This window comes from Chiroxiphia lanceolata, chromosome 3, assembly GCF_009829145.1.
Source record: "Chiroxiphia lanceolata isolate bChiLan1 chromosome 3, bChiLan1.pri, whole genome shotgun sequence".
Classification (NCBI taxonomy): Eukaryota; Metazoa; Chordata; class Aves; order Passeriformes; family Pipridae; genus Chiroxiphia; species Chiroxiphia lanceolata.
In genome coordinates this window covers 12,679,796-12,694,700 of record NC_045639.1, presented here as the reverse complement: position 1 = coordinate 12,694,700, position 14,905 = coordinate 12,679,796, and the positions used below count along the sequence as shown (strand labels likewise).

Genomic DNA, 14,905 nt, shown 5'->3' with positions numbered 1-14,905 from the left:
CAGCAAGACCATTTTACATCAGAATTCCTTTTTCTTTTGGAGATCTTAAGTTATTGTTTTTTGGTTAGAGACCAGTCAGTTTCAATACAAGCTTTCAGCGAAATCTAGGAATATTTTATTCCTAGATATCTTATCAACTAGATTTTTTCCCCAAAAAGAAGAGCCATCCTAGCCATCTGTATCTGTTAATAAAACAGGCAGAAAATTCCTTCCTTGGATCAGACCATTTTCTGATGTATAACCTGTCACTGTGGCCAGGCCCAGGTTCTTACTGGTAAGGCCTATTTTGCTGATTTGTTATTAGCGTAAAGCTTACACTTATTTTTCAGTGTTTGTTTTGTTTTTTCCCTGTACGAAACCATTCAGTTTCACTAATCACCACCTTCTTCATTTACTTATTTTTGCCAGAGTTTTCTGTGCAGTCTCCCTGATCCACGCTTGGTTCTTCCTGCTCAAGGCCCCCCCCTCCTTGCTGTGTATCAGTTTGGGAACAGAACATTCGTCAGTCATTAACAATTTCTAAGAACTGCTCATTTATTGCTGTGCTTTGCTTCAGTCTTTCAGATGAGAACAACTTCTGATCTGTTCTTGAACTCCACGGTCGCCCTTCATTTATCCAGGTTCCTGAGCAGCCATCCATATGGGATATTCCCTATTCATCTTAGCAGTTGTGCATCAGCATTTGATTTCAAGATTCCAGGTTCCTCCATGAACTCTTAAGGTAACCTTTGCTAATCTTAGATCAGCTCAGACTCCCACAAATAGGGCAACAGTGACAAGGCAGTTCCTTTTCCAGAAGGAGCTGAAGGGAGAGGAAATTACCATTTTAGACTGGCAAGCTCACGCTCTGAGCTACGGTCCTAAAAAATTAGCCGGGTTTTAAAGCAATAATCCAGTCTTCCCTTCCCCCACAAATTATCTCGTCGTTCACCTTGAAGTTGGCAGAATTAATTTGAATTTTCCTGGCAAAGTGTCTAGCTGTTGCAAGCCAAATAGCAAATGCCTGAAAAACAACATCAACATGGTACCAAATCTTCTTTTTGGCAGTTTTAACACAACAATATTTTATATGTAATTATTATTTTCACATCACCACTTCATTTGTCACAGTGTTATGCGCTGTGTCATGGTGCTCCAAAATAAACATATTCAGCAGAGAGAGCACAGAAAGGGAAAAACAGCAAAGGGAATGTGAAATCAACCCATCTTTATTCACTATTTTATTTTATCCTTCACAGAGTTTTTTAAAGGCGTCATTTGGCCTACTTAAAACTTCATAATATATAGAGATCACTCCCTGAGGGTCAGCCTTACTTATGCAAGCAGTTGCTTTGCCCTAAATCTTGCCTCAAAGGGGTTACTAAGACTACATCTTTTATCTGAGTTTGCATTCAGCTGTATCGGTTGTTTTATTTTGTAGACTGTCCAAGGTACGAAGCACTAACTACTGCCATGAAAACACAAAGATACATGCATACATTTCTAAGAATTATCTCATCCCTGCACAACTCCTTTAGTTTTGTATAATTAACTATTAACAGTACCGAAACACAGTACTCTAAAAATCTGCTAAGTATGGGGGTTGGTCTAGATGATCTCCAGAGGTCCCTTCCAACCCTAAATATCCTGTCTTTCTGTGATTCTTTACTTAACAGCTTCAAGCCTGGATAGCATCTTGCAATATAACATTAAAAACCTAAGGAAAATAACAGCCAGGACACAGGGAGAGCAGGCACCTCTCAAAGCTACATCTCCAAAGGCTCCTTGTGCTTGTGTTGAGCTTTCTCCCTGCCAAGATTTTTTTTTCCCCTTTTGCAGAAAGCAGAAGTCACACTAGGAAGAAAGCTTAAGAAGCAAGGGCTCCGGCAGCACAGCTTATAAAAGTACATATATATGTGACATAAATATATATACAGCTTATGGCTGAGGGGGACCAGCCTAAGCAGAGGGTGTGTAGGAGAACAAGGACAGCTCTGGCAGCTTTCAGGAGCCTTTTCCCGGGAAGAGGCCTGAAGGAGCAAATGTGACTGTTGTTAACAGCAGTAGCTGTAGTAGAGCAATAAACCTTAGGTTTATTAAGGTGTTTCAGCCTTACTATTCAGAGGTTTATCCTCTGCTCCCTTGTTCATACTTAGGAATCCCCATCCTTGGGGCTTTTCAAGACTTTTCATGCCTTTGCTATGGCCACACAGTTGTAGCTGACCTGATCCAGGACTGGAAATTGTCATTTGTGAAATCATACAGAAAAAAACCAAAGTATATATTATCACCCAGAATCAGTTCTGGGTTAGTAGCAAAAAAAAACCCCAAAAACCCAAAAAAAACCAAAAACCAAAACACCAAAAAACCAAACCAAACCAAAAAAAAGTTTTTTTTTTTCTGTAGCAACACTCAACACACAAGGCCTTGCTAAGAGGATCTGCTGGCAGCAGAGCAGTCCCTCAAAATGCCTTTTCCTTGCACTCTTATGAAGAGCAGCTGAGGGAGATGGGTTTGTTTAGCCTGGAGAAGAGGAGGCTCAGGAGGGACTTCATACAACAGACTGAAAAGAGGTTGCAGTGAGGTGAGGGCCGGTCTCTTCTACCATGCCTGCAGTGAGAGGACCAGAGGACACAGCCTCAAATTGAGAGAGGCCAGATAGATTAGCCATTAGAAATTCAGATTAGATAGATTCAGATTAGTTATTAGAAAAACAATTTTTCAGTGTTCGGGGTGGCCAGGCACTGGAACAGATTGCCCCAGGGAGGAGGTGAAGTCACCATCCCTGCGGGGTATTTAAGAAACATCTGGATCTGGCGCTGGGTGACGCGTTTTAAGAGGTTGAGTGATTTAGGGACTACAGTGATTTGTGGTTTACGGCAGTCGGCAGTGGTACTGGGTTCACAGGTGGACTCGACGACCTTAAAGGTCTCCTCCAACACTGAAGATTTGACGATTCCGCCACTGCCCCCCTTCCGCCATTTTGCCCCCGCCAACTTCCCCCCTTTCCCTCGCGGTGACGTCACGGCCCGGCCCCGCCCCCGACGCGGCGGAGTGCCCGGATGTGGGAGGCCCCGCCTCCGCCGCCCCGCGCCAGCGCCGCTCGCGCCCCCTCCCTCTCTCCCTGCCTCCCTCCCTCCCTCCGTCCCTCCCTCGCTCGCTCCGTGCGCGGGTCAGCGGAGCCTCTGCCGCAGTGCCGGGATTTGGGATCGGGGAGCGGGGCCGCCAGCGGGATCGGGGCAGCGGAACCGGGGAGCGGCAACGGCGCCGGCGACGCCGGACGACGCACAGCGAGGGCCGGGGCTCGGCGGATTCATCAGCGGGGGAAGACGCCTGACGCCCACCCGCCGCCATGGTGAGGGACCCTCCTCTCGCTTCCCCCCTCCCTCCCTCCCTCGCTCGCTCTTCCCACCTCCGCCGCTCCCGCCCTGCCGGAATATTCCAGACCGGGCCGGGCGGGCCCCCCACCCCCGCGGCCCCAGCGCTGCCCTGCCCCTGACCCGGCTCCTCCCGCCCCCGGGCCGGCCACGTCCTCCTCGCCGGGCTCCCCTCCCTCCCTCCCTCCCGGCGCTCCCTGGGGGCGGGCGCGGCCCCCGCTTGCCCCCGCTTCCCCCCGCCGCCCACGGAGCCCCGCAGCTCCTTCCCCGCCTCCTGCGTCCGCCGCCCCGGCAGCGCTGGGGCTCGGCCCTTCCCTTCCCCGGCACCCCGGGGGGTTCGCGTTCCCCCCCCACCCCCGAGGGGGCTGCGCCTCGTCTGCTCTCCAGATGCACCGGGAGCTGTTTGGAAAACGAAACCCCGGTGCCCGTGCGGGGGTTGTTTGGCAGCTCCGCGGGGTTCTCCCCCCCCGCCCCCGGTGCAGCAGCAGCGCTGTGCTGTTGGTGTGCGGGGCCCGCAGAGCTGTGAATGCACGTAGCCCACGGGCTGGATGATGTGCTCGTTAACGGGGATGGTGCTGGGAGCTGGCGCTCCCAAATGGGATGGTTTGAGGTGAGGTATGCCGTGTGTCCAGGTGTGCGTGTGGGACAGTCACTCTGTTTTTTTCGATCACGACGGTTTAAATTTCCCTTTTTACTGCCGTAAAATTTAACCCGGAGATACAGTATGGAGTCCTGTAGTATTTTACGTCGACACTAGGGGTTGTCTCCTGCTTTTCGCCGCTGCCAAGAAATCAACGCCCTTTTTTTTTTTTTTTTTTAATAAACATTTGTTTTAGCCTAAATTATCCGGTGCCCTGGCTGCAGGAAGACCCTGGCAATATGGCAATATTTTGGTTTTACAGCTGGAGAAGTGCAAGCGGTTTAAATTTTTTCGTTCTTAACCCTTTCCCAGCAAGGCCGGCTGTTTATCACATTTCACATTAGACCTCGTAGGGCCCGGGGGTCGAAAATGGGTTTCCTTTTGTTTTTAAGCAGGGCATTGCAGACTTTCCTTTAAAAATTAAAGTTGTGGCAGAAACTAATGCGCCATGCTCAGGCTGTTTATTTGTGTACACTTTAATATTTGTTAGATGTGCATTCGCAGAAATGTTTTGAAATGTGTAAAGGTTTCGTTCCAGTTGGGAGTGCATTAAGACCATGATTAAAAAACGCTCGTATTTTAAGAACAAGGTATTAGTAAAGTTGAGACTTAAAAAGAAAAAAAAGTTATTACAATTTAGGCCATGGTTGCAATACTGCGAATTACTGTGAGCGTGTAGATCATCATGGACAGTGATCATCTCCCACAGAACAGTTGTGCTCCTCCTGCCAGTAGCTGGGACTTCTGTGAAAATTTTGTTCCCAAAGACTTGCCTGATGAGAGAGACTAACATACACAAAAAGAAGGAAAATGTTGTTTATCTGTGATACCCGTGTGTGTGCTAATGACTTGTAATGAACTTAACTTTCAGGTACGATTACCTTTGATTAGTTTTTCCCTCCATCCTGTCATCTTTTGGTGGTATAATCATGTTGATTATTACTTTGTCATTTCATGAATAGTGTTTGTGTATGATCCATTGCAATGTGGAAATGCAGATACTGTGAAAAAAAGGTGTGCTGGATATTATCTCTACCAGTAAATGTGCTTGTTTTCTCACAGAAGCATAACAACACTGGGAGGTTTTCCCTGTGGTTGTATCACTACACTGGTTCTGGTAGCACCTGATCTTAGGTGCCTTGTCATCTGAAAACTGACTAAACATTTTAACAAAAACACTCCCGATGTTTCATTTCAGTTGCCTCACTTCTTATTGTCATTACTCAGTGGATGTTTTCACTGAAAGAGTTCAGTTTTAATGATGGAGTACATCTTGCTTAAACCTTTATGTTATTAGAACAGAGCAATTTGGTTTTCACAGCTTGGAGCAACATTTCTTCTGTGTTCTTACAGTACCAGAGATCTGACAGTTATGGTAAAAAAAAAAGGTGAATGTATTGTTGTGTTCATAGTAGGTGGCTTAAGATAAAAACATCTAGTGAGTCAAAGAGTGTAGTTCTGGATGCTTTGGTATAGCCAGTTCTAAAATAATCTGTCAGAGCATACGATGATGAGTCCATTACATAATGCCAGAAGTAATGTTGATAAGCTATTTTTGTCAGAGTTGACTTAGCAAGTTTTTCCTTTGAGTAGTGTTTTCTAGGAAAAGGTAAACAGCACAGACAGAAGGTATTAAACAATCTTGGTTTTGGATAGATAAATTGTACTTTCTTGGGATGGTCTGTGTTCTGGTTCATATCCAGCTCTTGAACTTTATAGTTGCAGTACAGAAGCCACAGAATTCTACAGGAATCACCACAAACATATTGCACGGTGCACCCATCTTAGCTACACTATTCCCTTGTTTTGACTCACTTCACTTGAGCAGTAGTGCCTCTGGTGAATTTTCTCCAGCCAGAACTGATCTAACACTGTTCTTAAATTACTGGAGTCAAGAACCACCAGACCATTTTTTTTTTCAATAAAACAAAGAAAAAGAACCCCGGAAGACCATCTTAAATAATTGTTTGCTATTTAGCAGGGAGGTTATTAAGTACTTTGATTCTTAGCTGAACAAAAAGCTGGTTATTCCGTTACGAAGTCATAATTTCACTGCTATCATGGCAAATATCTGGATAGTCAGTTCAGTTTTGTAACAGCTGGCAGGAACTGAAAGGCACTCACAGGATCTGTCTTCCAGCCCACTGATGGGCTTCTGCCACAGGTGGAATAAATGGTCTAGGGTTCAAACTGTGAGGTTCATGTGCAAGTGTGAAGTATTTGGCAGGCTTATTTCAGCCAGGTAGTTTAATGGAAGATTTTACTTCCAGTAAGATTTTACTGGAAGTGATTCTCAGAGGCCAGTTTGAATATGGAAGTTTCCTTAACTGTGTGATCTAAAAAGGAAGATAGGGCCTGTTGATGCAGAAGGAGAGAGACTTTTTAAAAGTAATTCTATTTTTTTCACCATTTCTGTGGTAGAAGTAGAATTCTGTTTTTATATGGTTAAACTATTTAACAATAGGGAGGAATAAAAATTGAGTAGTTGAAGGGAGAATGGTTTGTGGTGGGCATACCTCAGAAACTTCAGTGTATTCATCATCTAACGAATGCATCTGGCTTAGCAATGAAAGGGAAACTTCAAGGGAGAGAAATTAATAATTTCTAAATTGTGGGTTTTATTCATATCTTAAAGGAGATGGGACTGTCTTCTGTCAATCAGTGCCAGAAAAGGCGGATTCAGTAATTCTGGTATTCCTGAGGAAGCAAGATGAGGCAGAAATAGGCATTTTGGTGCCAAACCATTTCTTGGTCTGTTTCTGCCTCCTCAGAGAATGGGTCAAATTGGAAGGGACCACAGTGGGTCATCTGGTTCAACTTCCCTGCTCAAGCAGGGTCATCCAGATGGTTCTGGAATATCTTCAGGGAGGGAGACTCCACACCCTCTCTGGACAACCTGTTCCAGTGCTCAGTCACCCTCACAGGACGGGAGTTCTTCCTCATATTCAAGTGGAACTTCCTGTGCATCAGGTTCTGCCCTTTGCCTCCTGTCCTATTGCTTGGCACCACTGAGCAGAGCCTGGACCATCCTCTGAAACCCTCCCTTGAGATACTGATGCACATCAGTGAGGTCTCCTCTCTTGAGGCTGAACAGACCCAGTTTTCTCAACCTTTCCGCGTAAGAAAGATGCTCAGTCCCTTAATTCTTTGTAGCCCCTGCTGGACCCGCTCCAGCTCTGTGTCTCTCTTGTCCTGAGGAACCACCATTTCCATCTTTTGTGTCAGAAAGACCTACAAAAGGTTGAATCCAGCAATGAAGATCTTGCAGCTTTCCTGTAGCTGGGTGTTGAATCAGTGCTCACCTGGCAGTGTTACAGAAGGAATAGCTTTTTTTAACTGTAGGTGTGCTTAATAGTGTTCTCCTACTGTAATTCATAAATTACACTTGCATAAGGTTTTTTCAATGTTGCTGTGATTTCCCTTCTAGTTAAAAGAATTATTTTGCTTTCCTTCCCCTTTTTTACTGACGGTGTTTAGCTGTGTTTCACTAAAGAAAATTGTACCCTCTCCTAAAACGTGTTAAGTCTGAATGGTAGTTGAGCATGAAATTCTTATGACTTTGGTTTAATTACGTGAAATGGTGACAGAAAATTGTATTCATAGAAAAATATTTTTTTGCCATTTGAGCTAATATATGACTTCTTGAAAGCAATTTTCTCTTAATTTCCTTATCTTTCCTCTTCCCTCCCAAGCCTGTTCTCCCTGCTCTGTGGAATACCATTTGTGAACTTGTAATTGGGAGAAAAAATGCACTGTGCTGTTCTTTGTTCACTGGTAACCAGTTCATTTAGTGACACATTTCCCAATTTTCCATCCTTCTCCTCTTCTGGACTATATATTTTCTTTTTTCCTGAGCTTGTTTATTCTTTTGTATTCCTTACAGAAAGACCATGGGGGCAAAGGGAGCTGGCTGTTCCCGTGCTTCCTACATGTTGTTTCTTTGCCAGAATCAGCAGAAACAGGGAAGGTGCTACTGTGCAATGTCCTTGTCACGATCAAACTCCTCTGCTTCTGGAGGAGCAAGCACTGTGAGGATGGGGGAGTAAAGACTGAAGTGATGGGGAAGGAATGCTGAAAGACATGGATCTACATCAAAAGAGGAATGAAAAGTGCTTGTGCTTAAAGGTCACGCAGTTGGAACCTCTGAGTAGGATGCCATTAGAAAACAGGCATGTTGTTTGACTTGCAGGCCAATGGTAATTAAAATACAAAAAAGTTGGAACTCCTGGAAACAGTAAGAATTTTATTGGCTGACTTGATTATATAAATTACTTAAACATGTTCTTTCTTTCCCAAAGACTGTAAGAACGTATCTTGCTGTGCTCTTGTGAGCTGGTAAATATTGTCCCTGTTCTGAAAAAGGGTTGAGGTCATGGCAGGGTAATAACTTACCCAAGGTCCCTTTTATTGTTTAGAAGCTAACATTAGGATGTGATACTGGAAATGGATGATGTGTTTGTAGCTCTGAAAAGAAATATGTCTAAATCAAATTAACTGCTACAAATTTTGAGGTCTTGAGCTGTGTATTGTCCATTGGGCTTGGGGCATGGGATGGTGTGCAAGCATTAAAAGCTTGGTCACACACTACCTTCCTCCAACATCTTTGTAACACTGTGTTTTCCACTTAAAGCAACTTCCTTTAGAGATTAGACCTGGAAATGGGCCTTTAATGTCCCATAAAAGCTACTCTGTTTCTTCGATGTTAGTAGCCTAAAGTAATCTTGACACCGGCAGTGTCAGAAAGATCGACTGCAGAGATTGACTTAATGTGCTGAGTGAAGTGGGAAAGACTTGGACACGCACCAACCTCTTTTAATCTGGGACAGATCTTTCCCTGTACCAGTTCAGGTATTCTGGGGAAATACAGGACTAGAAGCGATATATTCTGCCTGATGTATGATGTAGCTACATTATTTTGGTCACTGTGTGAAATACTGTATTTCCTTAGTAATACTGAGATGACTTTAACCAGGGTTAAGCTTAAACTATGGCTTGTCTTCCTATTCAGAGTTAGGGTTTTTTGTTTGTTTGTTTTTGTTAAGTTTCAGGTGTGTCTAAGAATAAACCCCACTTCTTTCGAGTGGAGTGATTTTTTTGGAGTGTCCATTCTTTTTAATCTTAACATTTTGTGTAGCTTGAAAGTTTGGGTTTGGTAGCTATACTTTATTAGGCTTTTTCCACAAACAGAAAGACCACTTTTTGTATGTTGCTGCTAGATTGTACCTACCACAGCCACAGGCATTTGGGGTTGTTGATGCTGCAAAACATGCTGGAGACTATATCTGACTCACTTGTAACTTGACAGTCACTTGGCCCTGCTATTGATACTCCCTTCCACAATAAAGGAAGAATCCCTCAGGATATAAATAATCCTTAACTGCAGTAAAGAAGTCTGGGAAACCCTTTAAATGCAGTGGATTAAAGGACAACATTTCTCCTGAACTGCCAATAAAAATCTTGGCTTCTGAGCTGTAAATGGGTTGTGCCAGTTGGTGAATATTTGCAAAGTCTGTGTTGATGAACCTTTTTAGGTAAACTTAAGGCAAAGAACAGGAGCTCCCCCAGTAAACTGATACTATGCTTATTCAGCCAGCTTGAAGTCCACGACACTTTATAACATTGTCTAAGTTATGTAAAGTAGGAATTAAAAAAAAAAAAAATGTGTTAAGGCATCTACTGATGAAATTCTATCAGAATTTGGGAGGGGCAGGAGAGGAAGGAATGGGATAACAGATAGGAAGCCCAGAAATGAAAGCCAGGGAAGACACTGAGCTACTGGAAAAATAGATTTGGCTGTGATTCTCACAAGAATATAATCCTTGGATCATTTTTAAATGCCGTGGAACTTTTTCTTCTTCCAGTATATTTGTGACAAATATGGAAGTTTTTTACCCTTTGTTTTCAGCATCTAGAAGCCACAAGATTATTTTTCTACCTCTTTTCTGTTGTCCCCCTGTGAGTACCCCTCTGTGTATGTTTTCAGGTGTTTTGGTTTTTTGGAATAGGTGGTAAAAACCAAAAAAACCTGTTGTTTCACTGCTGACTGTGTAGGTTCTGAATAGCATCACTGAAGTTGAAAGAAGCCACTTGAATTCCCTCTGGTCAATGATCCTATGACTTGCAGAGAGGACTTTAAAAGGAGTTGTTTTTTTTAACTGAACTTCATGGATATGATTTCAGCCCTGAACTTGTGAAGGAGAACTCATGTACTCTGCAGGCATGAACAGCTTTTCAGTGCTGTATGTGTAAGATGTTCCCTTGGGGAAGTTTAATTTAGTATTGAGCCACTGCTAACAGGCTTAGCACCTTGGTGTCTGAGCAGTCATGGGTCAATTTTGTTGGTAATGCTGAAGTGTCACTTCACAGATTCTTTTAGATTAAGGCTTTATTGAATGTGGATCTGCTAACAAGTCTAGGAAAAAAACCCATGATAAATAGAAGAACTTCTTAACAGCACTAATAAAAATGCTATATGAATAAATAGACTTGATTTTTATATTTGGCTTAAATAGGCTATCTTGGTACTCTAATCACTGTTCTTCGTAGGGGTATCAAGCATAATATCTGTTCCTTACTTATTCTTAAACGTGCTCAGTGATTCTTATTACTAAAATGAACAAACTGTTTTGAATAAAATGTTTCAGGAAAACTAACACTGTTTTTATAAGATTAAAGTGTTTGCATTAGGTACCACTGTTTGTTTTTTTTTATTTCAGACAGTGCATTGAAAAATCAGATTAATAATACATGTAATTTGTAAAATATGAAAGGTTAGTAAGTTTGTAGTCTTGGATATTAAAGTGCACCTCTAGTGTTGGTGCAGCTGAGTTTGCCAAAGGTCAGTTCTGAAAAATTCTTGTTTGAGAGGCCTTGAAAAAAATGGAACAGTGAGTTAGAAGGTGACAAAATGTCCCTTCATGGTGAGAAACCAAAAAGTCATATGAGTAAAAGGGACTAAAATTGAGTGGAAGGAGAAGATGGTGATTTAGGATTTAGGCATTGCATGATTGTAGTTATACTTCACTGCTCTGTAGCAGGGGGCAGAGCATCTGAAGATTGCAGAAAAATTGTTTTGAGGGAGAGAGTGTGCATGGGGTTTAGCAGAGATTTTATCTTGGCTTCTTTCTAAGAGCTGTCGCTCAGCTTCTGTGCAGTGTGTGTGAAGTCCATCCGTGTTACCCAGTGCTTCCCAAAGAGCTGTTAAAACCCTTGTTTAAAAATCAGAAGTGTTCTTTGGTTTGCGGCTCATATTACTGGGGTACAAATGTGTGCACATTTATTATCTGCTGCCTTTAAGGTTTGCAAACAGTAAATTTTGGAAAGTATGGCATATGAGGAGGTGAGATGAGGAGTAGCAGAAAGCTGATGGCCTGTGGTTCAGAGGGCAGGTTGTGTTTCTATGCACAGTTGGGTTGGTCTTTGGGGGGTTGGATGCACTTACCTGTACTGTGCCTTGGACTGGAGTCTTGATTGGGAGCAACTGGGAATTATTAGTGGAAGTCACTGGTGCTCTGCAGGGGTGCATCTGCTTGACTTATTTTGGGACCTGCAGACCCTATAAGTAGCAGTAATTTTTCCAATGCTGCATTGTGTGTACTTTTATGCTTGCTTTTATGTACATTTATGACTTTAAAAAATTTACAGCTCTTCAGGAACAGCTGTTTCTGGTTGTATTGCCAGTTACAGCAATTAATGAGCTTTGACTTCTGTCAGGATAAGGGATCTTTTCTTTAGCAAGTGCTACGAACCTCTTACTTACAGATGCTAGCAGTATTTTGGTAATGAGATTTTAGATAATTCTTCAAACATTTGACATGATTGTTTATAAGCTACTGAAACTAGGTTGGAATTCTAATTTAATCTTTTGAGTACCCTTTTATTAGCTTGTAACAAAGTGACAGATGTCTCTGTTTGATACTCAGTATTTACATTCCTGTATATAAATACAAGAAACAAGTCAGTTCCTGCCCTGAAGAACTTTACCTAAAATATTCTATCTTTTAAATAACATTTGAATATTACTTTATATAACCAACTCCTGAATGGACATCACCTCAGCATTATGATAAGTCAGTAGTTTCTCCATGACACAGGTTATGTAAAGAAAACTCTTTCGAGGTTTTGGAATACTCCATAGCAGTGAAAACCTTAATTGAAAGCACTGTGGTATTTTTTATGTTTTACTATATTTCATTTTGCTTTCCTTTCATTGGGAAGTCTGTGATAATTAGGAGATTTTGGAAATTTGCAATGCATCTTTTTTCAGAAAACCAGTTGCTAATTTTTCTGAAGTTCTAGAGTGTTGGCAATTAAGTGTTCACTTAGAATGGAAACTGGTAATGCCCAGAAGACCTGTTTAATGTTGTGTAAAATTCTTAATATTGTAATTACAGTGGTTTTGATCCCTCTGCATTGTATCAGAGCTTTGGTAGGGCCTGTTTTCAAACCATATGGCTCATCTTTATTCTTTTCTGAATTCTTCATGAATCCTTGAATGGCATAAACTAAACCTGAGTTTGTTAAAATGTCTCAGTTTAATAGGTGGCACCAACAAGTTCTGATTAAGTTATTTTCCTTTAGTAAAAAACCAAAACAAACAAAGAAAATAACTAAGATTAATGCTACCTGTGGTTAAGAATACCAGAGTACAAATAATCTCTATTTTTCAAATTCAGTATCTGTGCAACAATTCCCCTTCAGTACAGTCTGCTTCTTCCTTTGATTTGCACATCTTTCCTAGTTCTGCATCTTTGATTCCCTGATTTTCTGTTCTTGTCAGTTTGTGAAATCAAATCCCATTTTTGAACTGTCTTTTCTGTCTTGAGATAAGGTGTCATTTTCACAACTCTTCACAATGTTCTTCAGCCTCCTTTGTGATGGATCCTGAACGACACTTTGCCTACTTTGTGATCTTTTTTACTGTACTGTTTCCCCTTTCTCCCTTCTTGTTGTGCAGGCTTAGAACAGTCACCTCCTTTCAGACTCTGATTTCCCTTTTTCACACTGAGTGATACTGAACTGTTTATAAGTTTGTTACATGGGAAGAAGGGCTGGTGACAGCACCTATTTGTGCAGCCTGTTTGTGCAGTACTGTGTGCTGCCCTATGTGACTTTCCTGTTTTAAGCCCTCATGTGAACTGCTGGTACTTTCTGAATTGGCACTTAAACTTCCCTTCTCAAGGGTGTTTTAATAAAACTGTTAGTAAACTGTTGTGTGCAGTAGAGCTGCATTGTCTTTCTTTTTCCTCCAGGCCTTCTCAGATTCATTTAAAATACATCTGCAACTGTTCCCCAAGCCTTACCCTTTACACTTAATGCATTACTGAATACACTGGTGAAACCTAAAAACTTAGGATGATCAGTTGGTAGAGAAAGATGTACAGGTCACATTGTTTTTGACTGTTTCCAACCTGCTTCTGTGAACAGGAAATTATATTGAACTGCAGTGTAGTCTTTTACACTAAGTAGCATAGTAGTGTTATATGTTGCAGCATAATCTGTTAATGTATCTTTGCTGTTGTCTCTCCTCTCTACAGATACCACTTGCAGTGAGTCTGCTGTGCCTAAACCTCCTAAAAATATGGCGCCATCTAAACTTACTTTCTAACTGATAGTGATCTTTGCTTGCTCAACTTGGTTAACAGTTTGTGGCAAGGGACCTTTATGAACTACATGAGGAGCAAATACCTTAATTAATACGTTTGTTGGCTGCTGTTGGAGGATAACATGGTCCATTTCATTTCCACGTATGTTCTCATCTTTTGTGTTTGTCTCAGCCTGATACAGATGTGAGATACATCTGATGAGGCACAAGGATCTGTGGCCATTTCTTGTGGAAATTAGGAAGGGGATTTGTTTTCTTCATTTGGGGTTCTGTGACTGCTGTAGCTCCTTTTCTGCATTTTAGAAAACCCTCTTCCGAGAGAAGTACTCTTACTCCTTTCTAATGCTCACAGCGTTGCAGAAGAGCAATAGTAGGAAACTGATACAATGATTGGTTTTTTTCTTGCCTGTAGAGTTCAGGCTTTCAGTGTTACGTGTGATCTTCTTGGTACAAGCTAATTCAGGAAGTTCAGAAACTTCAAAAGACTGCGCTGTCCTAAGCTCTACTCATTCCTTGTATTTGGAGTGTCACAAATCATATTTTAAAGAGGTAGTTTTCGATTCTACAGATGTTGATAGCACTTGCTTTTAGCTTTTTGAAGACTACTCAAAAAATAAGTTTAAGTTTGAAAGCATGGTAACAAGTACTGTACCTTTAAGTGACTAATTTTCACAAATGACTAAAGAGAGAAAAGAAAACCTGTGTTTCATGCTCCTCATCGATCCAGCAGCAGGAGTGCTTGACTGGAAATATTACAGAGAATGTAATTCTTTAACTATTTCTGTTCATTTTGCAGGGATATTGAATACTAATTACCTTGGCAGAGTTTTTACTGGGGTTGTTCTAGAGAGCTGTTTGCTGAAGCTCCCTAGTTCTTTTTGGTTTTATAGTACCTGGAAGTACAGAGAATTAAATTGGCCTAATTGAAGGCAGCCTCATGAGTGTGTCTATAGATAGCAAATTATATTTCAATATAGCTTTAGGTCATTTAATGTCTTCTTGTGAAGTAACTGTTCTGTTCCTATTTATATGTAGGTCAGCCAATGATTAATTGTTTTATTGGATGGACCACTCTTCTATTGCTTTGTGTTAAAGTGTTTGGAGCATTGTCTGTTTTCTGGGAAAAATCTGTTTTATTTCCAAATTGTTGCAGAGAAAAGCAGAAGCTGAAAGAGCTTTAATTACCTTCTAAATATTTTACCTGCATAATGAATGTTTTGAGTCTTTTGGGTAGTTTTATCTTTCTTCATTTGACAGAGTATGAGATGCTAAATAATAGCTTGAGTATAATCCATTTTAATTCCC

The 14,905-nt window shown here is 41.6% G+C and overlaps 1 protein-coding gene and 1 long non-coding RNA gene across 2 annotated transcripts in view; one reads left to right on the top strand and one right to left on the bottom strand.

Moving 5' to 3' along the window:
* Nucleotides 1-516: 516 nt before the first annotated feature.
* LOC116784808 lies at nucleotides 517-1,009 on the bottom strand. The gene is made up of 2 exons (XR_004356253.1): nucleotides 932-1,009; nucleotides 517-802 (listed from the first exon to the last, which is right to left on the bottom strand). It is a non-coding gene; the product is annotated as an uncharacterized LOC116784808 (long non-coding RNA).
* A 2,013-nt stretch (nucleotides 1,010-3,022) lies between these two features.
* PPP3R1 (protein phosphatase 3 regulatory subunit B, alpha) overlaps nucleotides 3,023-14,905 on the top strand; it is a 39,607-nt gene continuing 27,724 nt past the window's right edge. The window contains exon 1 of the mRNA XM_032684389.1: nucleotides 3,023-3,334. Within this exon, the coding sequence (XP_032540280.1) occupies nucleotides 3,332-3,334 (3 nt within the window). The 5' untranslated portion in view covers nucleotides 3,023-3,331. The remainder of the gene's footprint in view (nucleotides 3,335-14,905) is intronic.